This window comes from Sarcophilus harrisii, chromosome 1 (genome assembly GCF_902635505.1).
Source record: "Sarcophilus harrisii chromosome 1, mSarHar1.11, whole genome shotgun sequence".
NCBI lineage: Eukaryota > Metazoa > Chordata > Mammalia > Dasyuromorphia > Dasyuridae > Sarcophilus > Sarcophilus harrisii.
The window spans coordinates 315,548,431-315,564,685 of NC_045426.1; the positions used below are offsets into that span (position 1 = coordinate 315,548,431).

Below are 16,255 nucleotides of genomic sequence, written 5' to 3' on the forward strand. Positions count from 1 at the left end.
TCCCACAAGGAAAACCCCAAGAAACTTATTGTAAAATTCTATAACTATAATTTCAAGGAAAAAATATTGCAAGCTGTCAGAAAAAAATTTCAAGTATCAAAGAGCCACAGTCTGGCACCTTTAAAATAAAGGCTCAGAGGGCCTGGGATATCATATTCTGGAAGGCAAAGGACCTCGCATTACAATCAGAATTAACTACTCCAATGAGACTGAGCATCATCTTTTAGGGAGGAGATTAATCTTCAATAAAGTAAGGCATTTTCCATTATTATTAAATTTTATTTATTTTATTATTTATTATTAAATTAAATTATTATTATTATTTTTAAAAAAACTATTATTAAAAGACCAGAACCAAACAGAAAATTTGATCTTCAAACACAGGACTCAAGAAAATTAAAACAACACTGAGATTTACAAAAAGGTAAAGAGGAAAGAAAAAACACATAAAGATTAAACTGTTTACAAACCTAGAGGGCAAAATGATACTTGTAACTCTTGAAAATGGTATCTTTTATTAGGGCAGTTAGAGGGGGCATACATAGACAAAGAGTGTGGGTATAAATTGACTTTGATGTGATGACATTAAAGAAAAAGACATGAAGGGGTGGAAAAAGGATTGTACTGTGAGAAGAGTAAGGGAGGGGAGGTAAAATGGGATAAATTTGGTTATATGAAGAGGCACAACAGGAAAAGAAGGAAAATAACTGTAGACAAAATGAAATATTTGGGTGTCTACCTGCCAAGAAAAAACCCAGGAACTTAAATGAACACAAGTGCAAAACACTTTTCACACAAACAATTAGAAAAATACCAATTGGTCATGGGTAGGCTGAGCTAATATGATAAAAATGACAAGTATATCAATCAAACTGGCAAAAAATTATTTTATAGAGGTGGAAAATTAGTAACAAAATTCATCTGGAAGAACAAAAGGCTAAGAATATCAAGGGAGTTAATGAAAAAATATAAAGAGAAAATACATAGTGGTACAAGACCTAAAACTCTATTATAAAGCAGAAATCATCAAAACCATATGGTACTCGCTAAGAAATAGAGTGATGGATTAGTAAATTAGATAAACATGACATAATAATATATGTCTAAATTCCAAAACTCTAACTTCTGGGATAAGAACTCACTATTTCACAAAAATTGGTGGGAGAACTGGAAAATAATGTCAGAAACTTGGCACAGACCTACATCTCATACCTCATAACAAAATAAGGTCAAAATGGGTACATAATTTAAGTGTACAAAGTGATATAATAAGTAAATTAGGAGAGAGCAAGGGATAATTTATATCAGATTTTTGGAGAAGGGAGGAATTTATGACCAAAGAAGAAATGGACAACATTATGAAATGCAAAATGGACAACTTTGATTACATTAAACTAAAAAAATTTTTCACAAACAAAACCAATGCATTCAAGATTAGAGGGAAGCAGAAAATTGAGGGAAAAATTTTATAGCCAGTGTCTCTTATAAAGGCCTCATTTCTAAAGTATATAAAGAACTGAATTAAATTATAAGAATAGAAGTCATTCCCCAATTTGTAAATGGTCAAAGAATATGAACAGACAATTTTCAGATGAAGAAATTAAAGTCATCTATAGTCATGTGAAAAATGCTCTAAATCACTATTGATTAGAGAAATGCAAAATTAAAACAACACTGAGGTACCACCTCACAACTCAACTTAAGATTGGCTAAGATAACAGGAAAAGATAATGATAAATGTTGAAGGGGATGTGGGAAAACTGGGACACTAATGTATTGTTGATGGAATTGTGGAATATTCCAACCATTCTGGAGAGCAATTTGAAACTATGAAACTAAGTGCATATCCTTTGATCCAGCAATGTTTTTGCTGAGCTTATGTTTCAGAGATCTTAAAGAAAGGAAAGGGACCCACATGTGCAAAAATGTTTGTGGCAGCTCTTTTTGTAGTGGAAAAGAATTGGAAAATGATTAGATGCCCTTCAATTGGGGAAGGGCTGAATAAGTTATGGTATATGAAAGTAATGGAATATTATATTATTCTATAAAAATGATAAACAGGTTGATTTTAGAAAGGTCTGAAAAGATTTACATGAACTGATTCTGAGTGAAACAAGCAGAACCAGGAATACACTGTACACAGTAACAGCAAGAAGGTGAGATGATCAATTATGAAAGGTTTGGTTCTCAGTGATTCAGTGGTCCAAAGCAATCCCAACAAACTTTGGATGGAAAGCCATCTGCATCAAGAGAGAGAACTACGGAGACTGACTAAATTCACAATGCTATGTTCAATTTTTTTTTCTTTTTCTTCTGTTTTTTTTTCTCTCATGGTTTTCACACCCTTCTGTTTGGATTTTTCTCTCCCAATATGATTCATAAGAAAATATATTAAAAAATGAATATACATACTTTTATTGCATTTAATTCATACTTTAACATATTTAACATGTATTGGGCAACCTGCTATCTGGGGGAGGGGATGGGGGGAAGGAGGGGAAAAATTGGAACAAAAGGTTTGGCAATTGTTAATGCTGTAAAATTACCCATGCATATAACTTGTAAATAAAAAGTTATAATAAAAAATGAATATACATGCATAACTAAAATGTTTTTACATGTAATTGGGGGAAATAAAAATAAAAAAATTCACCTTCTGTGAATTTCTCTATTACTTCTCCTTCCTGTTTAGGATAGGAGTTGTTTCTGTGCTCAGCACAGACTCAGGTAGAGATAATGAGATTAAAAAACAGATTTCATGATGAACAAGCTGATTTCAGAAAAGCTTGGAAAGACTTACATGAAGTGAAGTTAGCAGAACCAGGAGAATGTTTTACACAGTATCAGCAAGATCAACTGTGATGGACTTGGCTCTTCTAAGCAATATGGGTAATATAAGACAATTTTAATAAACTTGGAATGGAAAATGCCATCCACTTCCAAAGAGAGAGAGAAAGAGAGAATTATGAATGTGGATCAAAGCATAGTATTTTTGCCTTTTTTTTTTTGTTTGCGTGTTTGCTTTTTCTTTTTCATGATTTTCTCCCTTTTGGTCTTATTTCTCTTGCACAACATAACAAATATGGAAATATGTTTAAAAGGATTATATTTATTTAACCTATATAAGATTGCCTGCTGTCCTGGGAGAGAGGGAGATAAAAGGGGAAAAATTTTGGGACACAAAAGTCTTACAAAAATGAATGTCGAAAAATATTTTTACATGTATTTGGAAAAATAAAATGCCACTGAGAAAAAGAAAATAGATTTCAAGGTTCAGAATCTTATTGGTAGTTAATCCATTAAAAAGGTGAGGTAGTAAGTCTGACAATGCTAGGGTCTTTAAAACTAAGGAATATGATAAACTTTGTAGTCAGTTTCTGATAATGTTCCTCCAATATGGATACTGAAGTCCCTGAGGATGATGACAGAGTATTGATTGTAGGCCAGGTGCTAAAGTCTTTGAAAAAGTGCTCTGTGGAGATTTGATTGGCAGATAATAGCAACAGGGATTCAGAAGGATGGTATAAATAAATTGCATGGACTGGTGGGAGATGGGATGCCTACGAATTCAGATGCATATATGAACTAAAGCTGGATGAGGAGGTTAGGCTTATATGCTAGAGGCCTTTCAAACCAGGCTGCAGAATTTACATTTTATTTTTCAGGCAATATAAAATTGCCTCTATAAGGATTTTGAGCACTGCCAGATTTGTACCTTAGAGAGATGATTTTGATTATTCTCATTATCTCCTACCTGAGCCTGTGCTGAGCACAGAAACCACTCCTGTCCTAAATAAGAAGGAGAAGTAATAGAGAAATTCACAGAAGATGAATTTTTAAAAATTTTATTGTCTCCAATTATATGTGAAAACATTTTAGTTATGCATGTACATTCATTTTTAAAATATATTTTCTTTATAAATTAGAGATATGGAATAGAGATATGGACTACAGATGTGGAAGATTGAAGGTGACTACACTAGTCCAGGGGAGAAGTGATAGTTCATAGTGCTGATCCTGTGAATAGAGAAAAGGGGACAGACACAAGAAATGTTTTAGAAGTGAAATAAAAAAAAAATATGGCATTTAAGGAAAAGGAAGACTAAAGGGTCACTCCCAGGTTAGGAGCCTGTGTTTTTTAACTCAGGGAGAAAGGTGGGACTCTCGACAGAAATGGGAAGTCTGAAGAAGGGGTTTAGGTTGAGAGAATGAGTTTTGTTTTACACCTGTTAAGTGTGAGGTGTTGATGAGATGTTCAGGTGGAGATGCCCAGCAAGTAAATGACAAGATAGGACTGAAGTTCAAGAGAGAAGTTACGACTGGATACGTCCATTTGGGAATCTTTTGCATATTGATGACAATTCAAACCATGGGAATTAATGAGTTTACCAGGACAGTCTTAGAGGACATGCATGCAAAAGGGATGATGAAGTAAGAGGATAGTAAACAAAGGTACTGATAAGAAGGAACCTGAAAGGCAAGGAGTGCCATGAAATAGTGGTCACTGGTATTTCCATCATGTTCTGAGCTTCATAAAACATTTCATATACATGAACTCATTTGATCCTCACAAGATTCTTATGAGATAAGAGTTAACTTACGTGGAGAAATTGAGGCTCAGAAAGGTTGTATCTAGCCCCCAGGAAATCTTCCTAAGTCCAAACCCAATGCCTTATCCATCATGCTATGATGCTTTTCTAAGAGCCAGAGAAGGAATTACATGGAGGAGGAGGGTGTGATCACTATCAGAAAGCTGAAAAGAGGAGAAGGATGAGGCCTGAGTAAGATTAAACAGTTAAGAGATTTGTAATCTTTGAGCAGGAAGTTTCAATAGAGTGGTGAGGAAGTAGAAGAAATGTGAATAGATGAACTGAGAAGAGACAGGATAATATCTTGAGGGGAAGGCAGACCAAGTGAAGATTTATTTAGGGATTAGACAGACGTGGTTATGTTTGTAGGCAGCAGGAAAGGAGCAGTAAATAGCAAGAGGTTAAAATGAGAAGGAAGGTGGGGTAGTGAAATTCTAGAATAAGTTGAGAGGAAAGTGAGAATAGAGTCAAAGATAAATGTAAGACTATTTCAAAATCCAATTCTTTTTGTACAGCAAAATAACGGTATGGACATATATATTATATTGTATTTAATATATACTTTAACATATTTAACATGTATTGGTCAACCTGCCATCTGGGGGAGAGGGTGGGGAGAAGGAGGGGAAAATTGGAACAAAAGGTTTGGCAATTGTCAATGCTGAAAAATTACCTATGCATATATCTTGTAAATAAAAAGCTATAATAATAAAAATTTTTAAAAATATAAATAAGTAGGCTGGCTTTGGAAAGAAGAAAGGCAACTTCTTTTTCAGAAACAGAAACAAAAGAAAGGCTGAGTAACAGTGTGAAGGGGGTTTGAATTGTGGAATAAAGGAGATTTGGGAATCAGCTTCTTTTTTTTTTCAGAAAAGTCAGTGGCAACATCTGTGAGAGAAGAGAGACAGGAGACGTAGTTGGGGGAGAGAGGATAAGATCAGGGAATAAAAGGACTACCATGCAGTTATGAGGGCATATGAATTATGATCTCAGAAAACATGAATTTGTGGTGGTAAACACGCTTGTAAGATATCTTCCAGTGGAGGAAGTGAATGGAGAGGTTACATTATAGGGGTGACTGAGAGTGAGGGCTATGACAGGATGAAAATGGAGGTATAGGACTTGAAAACAAAGGATTCAAAGAGAGAAGACATTCTATCATTAAATAAGTAAACAACAAGGCCAAAACTGCAAAGGAGAGAAGTGGCTAGAGATGACTTGACCAACTAAAAGAGTGGGAAGAGTAATAAGGCATGAAAAGGCTTAGTGAAACAGCAGGAGAAGCAGAAGGATAGGGCATTATGATCAGCAAGGAGAATTTAAAATTCAGGATCACACAAAGGCACAATTATAGATGATAAAGATATCTAAAATATGGCCATTCTTACAGGTGGCTGAAGTCATTAAACGATAACCTATCAGGAATATCGTAGAATGGATTCCCATATGGGAGGAGGTTAGATTAGAGATTTCCAATCTTTCTTGCAATTTTAAGATTCTATGATTCTACTTCTGTAATATTTTATCTATTGCCATTCCTTTGCATTCCTACTTCCAATTATCCTCACCTGAGTCTTTTTGCTTTGTAGACTGACTGACTATAGTTGACTCTTTTATATCATGGGGGTTGAGGGAAAAGTGCCCCTGTGATCTGGAAAATTTTTTGACCCTTCCTTTGTACCAGAGAAGATGGCTGAATTTTTTCTTTTTCTTTTATGAGTGTTTACAAAACCAACACATATTTAATGTATTTCTGAGTTTCTAAATATTTTCCGTATTATCTGGCAATTCTACCCAAATTTTCATTTAATTCTTAAGCTGATGTGAGATATTGAAACAGTGATAATGTGAAAGATAACTACTGCAACAGCCTCTTAACTTGTCTCATGGCCTATAGTCTCTTCCTTCTTTTGTATGTTCTGCACACTGCTCTCAGATTATGCATAGTACTAATCATGTCACTCTTCAGCTCAAAAACATTAATAGGTTCCTATTGCTAACAAAGTTTTTTAGAGAAGGGACTCTGAGTTGCACTTTGAATTTTGGATAAGTAAAGTGGAAGCTGGGTTGAGAGGACAGGATGGATAATCCAAGCAAGAGAAGCATGAGTTATAATCCAAAATTGGAACTGAGCACATGCAGAATACAACTGGAAACCAGTGCCAACTCTGCACAGTGGAGAGGTAAAGGCCGGAGTGTGGAAGTTGGAAAATCAGAAAATCTTTGGAAAACAAACTAAAGAGCTTAGACTTTATCCTAATGCTATACACCGGCAGTGGTGTGAATGAGAGATGGGGGATGGGGGCTGAAGAGGTGCCGTGGAATCTGGAAGTCAGGAAACCTATAGTGAAAATCAGAACAAGGGCAGAATGGCTTTCAATCGAATCTGTCCTGGGTTGCCCTGCGAGATCAGGGGCTACATTATCCACCTGAATATGTGTACTTTGTAATATTTTTTCCTCTTTTTTGTACAGGGTAGTCAACTCATAGTTGATAAACATTTATTAGGTAGAAATAAGGCACCATGAAAAAGAAGTCTGAAATTCCTTGCTTTTAATTAGGAATGTCAGGTGAGAGTTGGGAATTCTCATCATCTCCTCAGGGGGTCCCTTCTAGGGAAAACTTCAATTATTTCTCTAGAGAACTTCTCAGGAAAAATTGGGGAACCTATCCCTTCTCTCCTGAGTAGATAAAGTTCTTGTGGTAGTCAGTTTCTGAGCACCAGAGTAGAACCCCTGCGTTTTCACTGAGCTTTATTGCAGCCTTCTTCCCAAGATGGAAAGTATGAGGGTAGTTACTTTACCACAGCATGACCTTTTCCTTCCCCAGAAAGATACACATACCTGACATAGAGGGAAATTGGCACCACAGTGTTGAGAATGATGAGATATGACCAGAATATGAGGAAGGTAGAAACACCTGGGGCACTGAATTTCTCTTTTTGAGGCAGATAGATCTGGAAGTAATAACCCTTCTGGTTATCCCAAATTCCATGCCCAATTGCCAGGATACAACACATGCCAGCTAAGAACAGGAAAATCTGTAAATTATTAAAAAAAAAAAAAAAAGATTCAAAACCCCAGCTTCAGCCCCACTGCAGGCTAAGAGAATGTTTAGTTAGCTTTGTGAATGGCACACTTCTGTAATCTGGCTCCTTTGAGCACTTCTGGTCTGTTTTTTTCTATATGTCTCAAATTCTATGTGCTCCAAGTCAATCAGGTAAAATTAGATTTGCACAATTTGCTTTTATCTTGTCATTTTGTCTTTGTGTCTTTTTAATGTCTGTGTTGTGTTTGTGTTGTAAGCTAGCTCCTGTTACCTTGAAAGATTTAAAATGAAGCCAGCCAGAAAAACTTCTAGCCAGAGAGGAAAGATTAATAAACTTTCATAGCTGAAGCAGTTATCTTAGTAAGAAGGACTAGCTCCACTTTAGACTTTCTGCACATTAAGTTATAAGAAAAAGAAAGAAAAAACCCTGCAATCTTTTTTCATTGCAATATTGGCCAAGTTGGAATTAAAGAAATAAAATTAGATAAAGTTGTAGAACTGATAAAAACATCTTGGTGGATTCTGGAGGTTTGGAAATCCATCATTTTAAGATCACAGGAAAGAACTCCTGAGACCTTGGGATAGTTCCAGGAACTCACGCCTTTCTGAAACATCTTAGTAAGTTTTGGGGTACCACTCCATAGAATTTGTTTTAAGGAAAAATGAGGATTAAATCTTATAAAAGGTTTTTTAAGGTAATTGGCAAGATTAATATTCCATTATTTTAGGGCAACTTAAGGCATTGAGTTTGACAGTAATTCCCGAAGTGAAGAGAACAAAGGAAAAAAAATTGGTAAGTGATCTGTACCTTATAGCCACTCCTTGTTAACCCTGCCTTGACATTTCACTTTTTATCTTATTTTGCTAATAATCTTCACCCACCTTACTGTAAACAAATTAAGCTATTTTTGACTGGCAATATTCTCACACTGGATTTTCTCTAGAGATTACAACTAGCGGAAGAGGATGAAACTAGTTCCTGAATCCCTTCTGCACCATTAGGAAAGGAAAATCTGGTCCCTTTAATCAACAAGAAATGTGAACAACAAATTCTGTTTTTACTGTAAAAAACCTGGTCACTGGAAAACAGAATGTAGAATGAAGGATAGAGTAGATGCTGAAAAAAGGAAAAACACTCTAGGAAGTATTAAGGGACCTCTGACAACTCCAATCATGTATGTTCTCCCAAATTTCATGCCCAGTCTCTAGGATACAACACATGCTAACTAAGAATCGGAAAATCTTTAAATTATTTTAAAAAAAGATTCAAAACCCCAGCTTCAACATAATGTAGCTCTAGAGAAGCATAGTAAGAGGGGAAAATTCAGTAAACTTCTCTGCCTTTGCCCCTTCTTTCCCTTCCTCCAGAATCATGAGTATCTCAGCCAAGGGGATTGCTCACATTACAGTTCATGTCTCTTTGTTAACCCCTGTCAGATCAGATTAAGAGAAACACTGCTGGATCAAAAGATATGCAGTTTGATAACTCCTTGAGCATAGTTCTAAACTGCTTTCCAGAATGGTTAGATTTGTTCACAGTTCCACCAACAATGTGTCAGTGTCCCAGTTTTCCCACATCCCTTCCAATATTTGTCATTATCTTTTCCTGTCATCTTAGCCAGGTGTGTAGTGGTATCTCAGAATTGTCTTAATTTGCATTTCTCTGATCAATAGTGAGTCAGAGCACCTTTTCACATGACTAGAGATGGTTTCAATTTCTTCATCTGAGAATTGTCTGTTCATATCCTTGACCATTTATCAATTAGAGAATGGCTTGAATTCTTATAAATTTATATATTTTAGAAATGAAGCCTTTATCAGAACCCTTAAATGTAAAAATGTTTTCCCAATTTATTACTTCCCTTCTAATCTTGTCTGCATTAGATTTGTTTGTACAAAACCTTTTTAATTTAATATAATCAAAATTATCTATTTGGTGTTCAATTATGACTCTTTCATAGACACACACACACACACACACACACACACATATATATGAACCCACACACATATATGTGAACCCACAAGTAGGCTGGACTATGATATAATCATTTTTAGATCTTGAGTTATGGTATATGAATGTTATGGAATAGTACTGTTCTGTAAGAAATGATCAGCAGAATGCTTTTAGAGAGGCCTGGAGACATTTACATGAACAGATTCTGAGTGAAATAAGCAGAACAGGAGATCACTATACAAAGCCACAAGAAGGTTATACGATGATCGATTCTGATGGACTTGACTCTTTCCAACAATGACATGATTCAGGGCAGTTCCAATGATTTTATGATGAAGAGAGCCATCTACACTCAGAGAGAGAACTGTGGGAACTGAATGTGGATCACAACATAACATTCTCACTCTTTGTTGTTGTTTGCTTGAATTTTGTTTTCTTTCTCATTTTTTTTCTTTCTGACCTGATTTTTCTTGTGCAGCAAGATAATTGTATAAATATGTATATATAAATCTTAAAAAAGAAAAAAAAGAAATTCCTTCTACAGAATCTCTGCTTCAACCCTTCCTGTGACAAGTTAACCAGGTAGCCCACTTCATTACTGAACAGCTACAATCATTAGAAAGTTTTTCCTTTTCTAAAAATAGGGGGTAAATATAAAGGTGGATATTAGGAAGTTTCTACACCATCTAGTTTTAGGAGCAAAGGGCATATTACATCAGACTGACAGTATCACACAGAGATGCTAAGTAATCATTGAGAAAGTCACTTTTGAACATCTACTCATGCATTTGGTTACCTACCATCCATTCAACATTTATGGGTATAAAAAGCATTGTAGAGAATATAAAGGTGAGTAATACACAATCCCAGTTTTAAGGGAAAATAAATACTACACATAGTCAAGTTTCCAATGCAGGTCAATAAGCCATCTTTGTGGGGTTACTAGTACGGCCCCAGAAGTCCTGTCTGACTATAATTTGCTTTCTTGACCAGATGCTCACCAGGAGCATTTGGCCACATCGACTCTGGCCCTGCTGAGAAGACTGCTCTTCTGCAGGCCTTCCTGGCTTGGCTGCCTTTTTCTGAGAGGGAAGCCAGCTTGTGCTGTTTCTCCCTAGCCAGTCCATCCTGCTTTCTTCTCCCCATAACTGGCAGCAGCTGGCCACACACTCACATTAATCCACTTCAAAGGAGACCTCTGCTGTTCTCTTCTGGAAGTAGAGTACAAAGGACTTGCTCCTCAACTGCTTACTGTCAGAACAGAACTCACCTCAGTCTATAACTACAATATACAATACATAGGAAATACTATGAAAGGACTATAAATAAGGTACTCTAGAAGGGGGAAAGAAATTAATTCTGATTTGAATTTCATGAAAGACATGGATTTTGACCTGGGTGTTAAAGGATATATGGATTACAACTGGATTATAATAGTGTGGGGTCAGCAGGCAAGGGGTAGAAAGGGAAGGATATTGCTATTATGGGCATTCAATCAATACACATTTATTAAATACCTACAATATTTGTCATGCACTGTGCTAAGTGCTAGGGATATGTAAAAGACAGACCCTATTCTCGAGGAGACAGAATATGCAAATAATTATTTACAGACAAATTATTTCTAGGATAAACTGGAAATAATCAGCAAAGGAAAGGCACTAGAATTAGAAGAGATTGTCAAAGTCTTCCTACAGAAAGTAGGATTTTGGCTAGGAGCTGAAGAAAGCCCAGGAAGCCAGGAGGCAGAGTGGAATGTTCTGGTTAGCTTTCTGGAGGTCTCAGGATCAGCCTTGGTCTCAACAGAATAGTCACCATGAGAATAGTTGGGGATAAAGTCCAAAGTCTTTATTATCTCCTTCACAGTATGTCTCGTTTGCCTGGGCCTGGGCTAGCTTTCTGGAGGCCCTCCAGAACGGGTCTTGGTTTCAGTGGAGGAATGCAGGAGGCAGGAGAGCCACCAAAGGCTGGTCCAAGATGGAATCTCATAAAGTGCAGGGGGCAGGAGAGCCACAACAGCTGATCAAAGATGGAATCACTCTCATCCCAGTGAAGAAGTGAAGGAGACAGGACAGCCACCATGAGGATCTTTACCTTCCAGTCTGTCTCCCCTCCCAGAGCTCTTAGCTCTTATATACTCTACTATAATTACACCATCATAGGTGTCAATCTTGTAGAATAGGTGTCAACTTGTAGAACTATACCAAGTACTAAGTACATGTAAACTAGAGAATTTTTATTTTAATTCCACCGAGTTAACACCTTGTTGTAGGATTAAATCAATCACACTGTGCCTTAAGTACACTTCTCCAGAATTCTGGCTCTTTACATCTCCCACTTTCTTTTGTTTTTAGAACATAGGTAGTCATGTCCTCCCTGACTTCTCAGAGAGGTGAGAACCCCAAAAAGGAGGTGATCATGCCCTTCCTGACTTGTCAGGGAGGTGAAAACACCAAAGGGAAATGGGGAGTCAAACCAGGTTAGTGGGTTTCTGAAGGGTCTCAAAACAGATATACATAAATCCATCAACAGGGGAGGTATTACACAAGCACATAATAATATAACACAGGGTAGTAGTGATGTAATAAACAACATGAATCAACATGAGGAATTATACATGTCCATAAGCCCTAGAAATAGTCCAAAATCAATCTATTGTTCATTACTTCATGTGTCAGGGAATCCAATAATTCCTGCAAGTTTTAAAGTCCTGCTATAGTCTCATCATGTCTTAGGGAATCCAATGATTCCTGCCAATTTTGAAGTTCTGTAAGTCTCATTATCAGCCATGCTCTTTTAGTGTCAGATATTTCTTAGGTCTTCTCCTTTGATTTGAGGTTTTTCTCTTTTTCTGTCTTTCTCCAGGTGCTTTTTGGCACCCATCTGATTCCTTCTTCATCTGTAGAGATATAAGCAAACCATTTCTCCTAAGCAATTAACCTATCTAGTCCCTTCTATTCGCCACTTTCTGGATCTCTCCTTATCAACTGGCAATTTTATTGGCGCTGCTCACACTGGACACTGCCCTTCTGTCGGGTTATAAAACCTGTATTCTCCCCAATTGTAATCTCTTTCTCCCATATGATTGCTTTTTGGCTGATTGATCATATCAGAGTATTGAACTTCTAAAGACTCTCTGGGTGTAACCTCAGGTGCCATCATGCCCCACCTGTTTTTTGTTTGAGGTCTTGGAGCTGGGCCCTGCCTCTCATTTCCCTGGGTCAGTCTATGTTCTGAGGCCCAGTAAAAGCCCTTGTTTCATTTTGGACATGGGGTTTTGGGTCTTGTTCTCCCATCTGGTCCTCTCACTCTGTCTCTATACCTACACTGAGCTTTCAGATGCCCTACTTTACACCACACTGAAAGCATCAACAAGGTTCTCTAGAAGTCCCTTGCCAAGAGGGACCCTGTCTTCCCATGTTCTGCATCATAGCCTGGGTATAAAAGGCATTTGTGCCTACTGTGGCACAGCATCTTATGATCTCTTCTAAAGGAGCATCTTTGTGTATTCCCCATGTAATTCCTCTACAAACTTCATTAGCATTTTCTCTAGCATTTCTCTGGCATCATTATTCCCATTGCTGCATTTTCTCCAATCGTTTGTATGATAGCTATTTGCAGACATCCCACAAAATGAGCAAAGGGTTCATTTGGACCTTGCTCTATTTTCCTGAAGGCTTCCCCTCTATCTTGCCTTTCTGAGAGGCTGCCCCATTCTTTGATAACAGTAGCAGCAATTTGCTCATATACTATCAAAGGGTAATTAATCTGTATTGAAGTGTCTGCATACTGACCTTTACCTGCCAGTTGGTCAAAGGTAACTGGTATTTTAACGCCTGTTTGCCTATTTCATTGGTCTTGTATTCTACATAGTTCACTGTACTCCAAAAGTCACAAGTTTTGTCCAGGTTCTAAACATGTCCTTGCTATAGATATAGATTTCCAATCATTAGGGATTAAAATCATAAGCCAAATTCTCTAATACCATCTTAATATAAAATGATGTAGCCCCATAAAGAATGCAACCCTTTTTCAGATATTTAATAATTTCCAGATCAAAAGAAATATAGCTTCTCCTTTCTTGACCTGAGGAGTCAAACTCTTAAATAACAGGGTATGCTTCTATTCTTAAATCAGATACATCCTGTTCTTCTTTTTTAGCTTTAACTAGTGCCTTTTGTAATCGAGTCTTAGGCTGCTTCATAGGTGGTGCTGATTGTGTCACTGCCCCTCCCCCTCCTCTTCTCCCTCTACCCAATGAAGGGTTAATTGAGGGGGATAGGTCAGGGGATGGGAAATGTCCATCAGAATTGTACTTAACTCCTTTCTGGTCTAATTCTTCATGCTTTTCAACTAGTTTGTCATCAGTATTCTCCTCCTGCTCTTTCTCCTTTTTCCTTATTCTAAAACTTATGTAATTCCCTAAAGCCAATTGCATTAAGCTATATACATATACATATATATAAAATGTTTCTTTAGAAATTGAATCAGGACCATTGTTATTTTAATATTCAATTAGTTGCTCTCCTACTAGTTTCCACTTGCCTGGCTCTAATTTTTCTTCTTTAGAGAACCAAGGGGATATGTACTGTAATGTTTCTAAAAGTCCAATGATCTCCTTCCAAGTTACAATCAAACCTTGGTTTTTTATTCGCTTAACTATGCATTCTACACACTTCCCTTGGGGGTGGGGAAGGCTCTTTTCTAAGCATTTGTCTCATTTCAGCTGAAACACTAGTCTAGCCCTTACCAAATTTTCCTGGTTGTCTAATTTTATATTCACCCTAATTTCTAGGTCACAGAGACTTTTCCACTGAACTCAGGATTGTGTCAGTCTGGACTGCCAAGTATAAATCCTTATTTCCACGTTTGGGCGCCAACATGTAATGTCTGGGCTAGCTTTCTGGAGGGCCTTCAGACCAGCCTTGGTCTTAGCAGAGTAATCACTACAAGAATAGTCAGGGATAAGTCCAAAGTCTTTATTATCTCCTTCACAGTCTGTCTCCTTTGCCTGGGGCCAGGCTAGCTTTCTGGTTTATCAGCTTATTACATAACAAATGATGCCACCAGGTTTCTTTTGTTACACACTTAGAAAGGTGTGTGGTGGCAATTTGTTTTCTTTAGTCATTTTTGACTTATTTAGGCTTTTGTTTCTGCTTTGCGGAAAAGACTTTTTTAGGCTGCAGAGAAAACACATTTATTGAGCTTGAAATGATCATTCAGCTTCCCTACTTTCATCTGTAGATGATATTAAGGATGAAGCAAAATCTTTTTCATCTGGATTTCGAGTCAGAGAATCCAGTTCAGAAGTTGGTTCTGTCATTTACTACCCTGGTGATTTTCTGAACTGTAATGTTCTGGTTAGTTTTCTGGAGGGCCTTCGGACCAGCCTTGGTTTCAATAGAATAATCACCACAAGAATAGTCAGGGAAAGTCCAAAGTCTTTATTATCTCCTTCACAGTCTGTTTCCTTCACCTGGTGCCGGGCTAGCTTTCTGGAGTTAACACTTTGTTGTAGGATTAAATCAATCATATAGAGCCTTAAGTATATTTCTCCAGGGTTCCTGCCCTTTACAGTAGAGGTAAAGAAGAGCATTCCATGCTTAGGGAAGGAGATGGGGAGATGTCAGGGAAAATCCAGAGTAGAAAAATAAAGTGTCTTGTCCCAAGGAGCATCAAGAAGGCTTGTTGTCCCTGGATCCAGAGTATATGAAAGTGAGGGACATATAAGGTAGAAGACGACTGGAAAGGTGAAGGGGGCAGATGATGAAGGGCTTTGAACACCATAAAGAGAATGTTATATTTGATCCTGGAGGTAATAGAGACCTACTAGAATAGAGGAGTGACATGTTTAGGCTGGAGCTTTTGCAAGGTCACTTAAACAACTGAGTAGAGGATGAACTAAAATGGGGAGAGATTTGTGGCAGGAAGACCAATTATCAGGCTATTGCAGTCCAAGAATATGGTGGTAAGAAACTGCTTTAAGGTAATAGCAATGTCAGAGGTAAAAAGCATGTGACAGGTGCTGAAAAGGTAAAAATTGACAGGCCTTGACAACAGATTAAATATGCACAGTGAGAAAGAGAGTAAATAGAGTTGGGGATGGTGGCCCCCTTAACAGTAATATAGAGGAATTTTGGGGAAAAAGATAATGTGTTCTGTTTTGGACAAGATAATTTTTTCTAAATAACATTTTTATTTTTCCCCAATTACATGTAAAAACAACTTTCAAAAAACTATTTTCAACATTCACTTTTAAAAATTTTGAATTTCAAATTCTCTTCTTCCCTTCCTTTCTCCCTCCTGAGAATATAGGTTAAACATGTGCAATCATGTAAAACATATTTTCATTTAAGTCATTTAGTGGAAGAAAACCTAAAGTGGAAAAAAAATGAAAAATAGCATGTTTCACTCTGCATTGCTAACTGTGGAATGATATACTGTTGTAAAAAAACCCAGTTTAGCTTTTCTTCAGACCCTAAGATTTGTAGTTACTAAATGTCAATCAAATTTAATAGAATTAATCTACCAGCCATAGACTTGAGACACCTACAGTCGGGACAAATTAGCCAACAAGCATGATACTTATGCAGGGTCTCCTAAATCTCTTACCAGCTGATGCTAAAAACCCAACCTCAGCAACTCTTGAAATCACCTAGGT

At 37.0% G+C, this 16,255-nt stretch overlaps 1 protein-coding gene across 6 annotated transcripts in view; it reads right to left on the minus strand.

Annotated features, from left to right (window-relative positions):
* LOC100918706 (phospholipid-transporting ATPase FetA-like) overlaps positions 1-16,255 on the minus strand; it is a 148,011-nt gene that overhangs the window by 48,330 nt on the left and 83,426 nt on the right. For all 6 annotated transcript variants that reach the window (XM_031945384.1, XM_031945382.1, XM_031945379.1 and 3 more), the window contains one exon: positions 7,433-7,629. In XM_031945384.1, the coding sequence (XP_031801244.1) occupies positions 7,433-7,629 (197 nt within the window). The remainder of the gene's footprint in view (positions 1-7,432; positions 7,630-16,255) is intronic.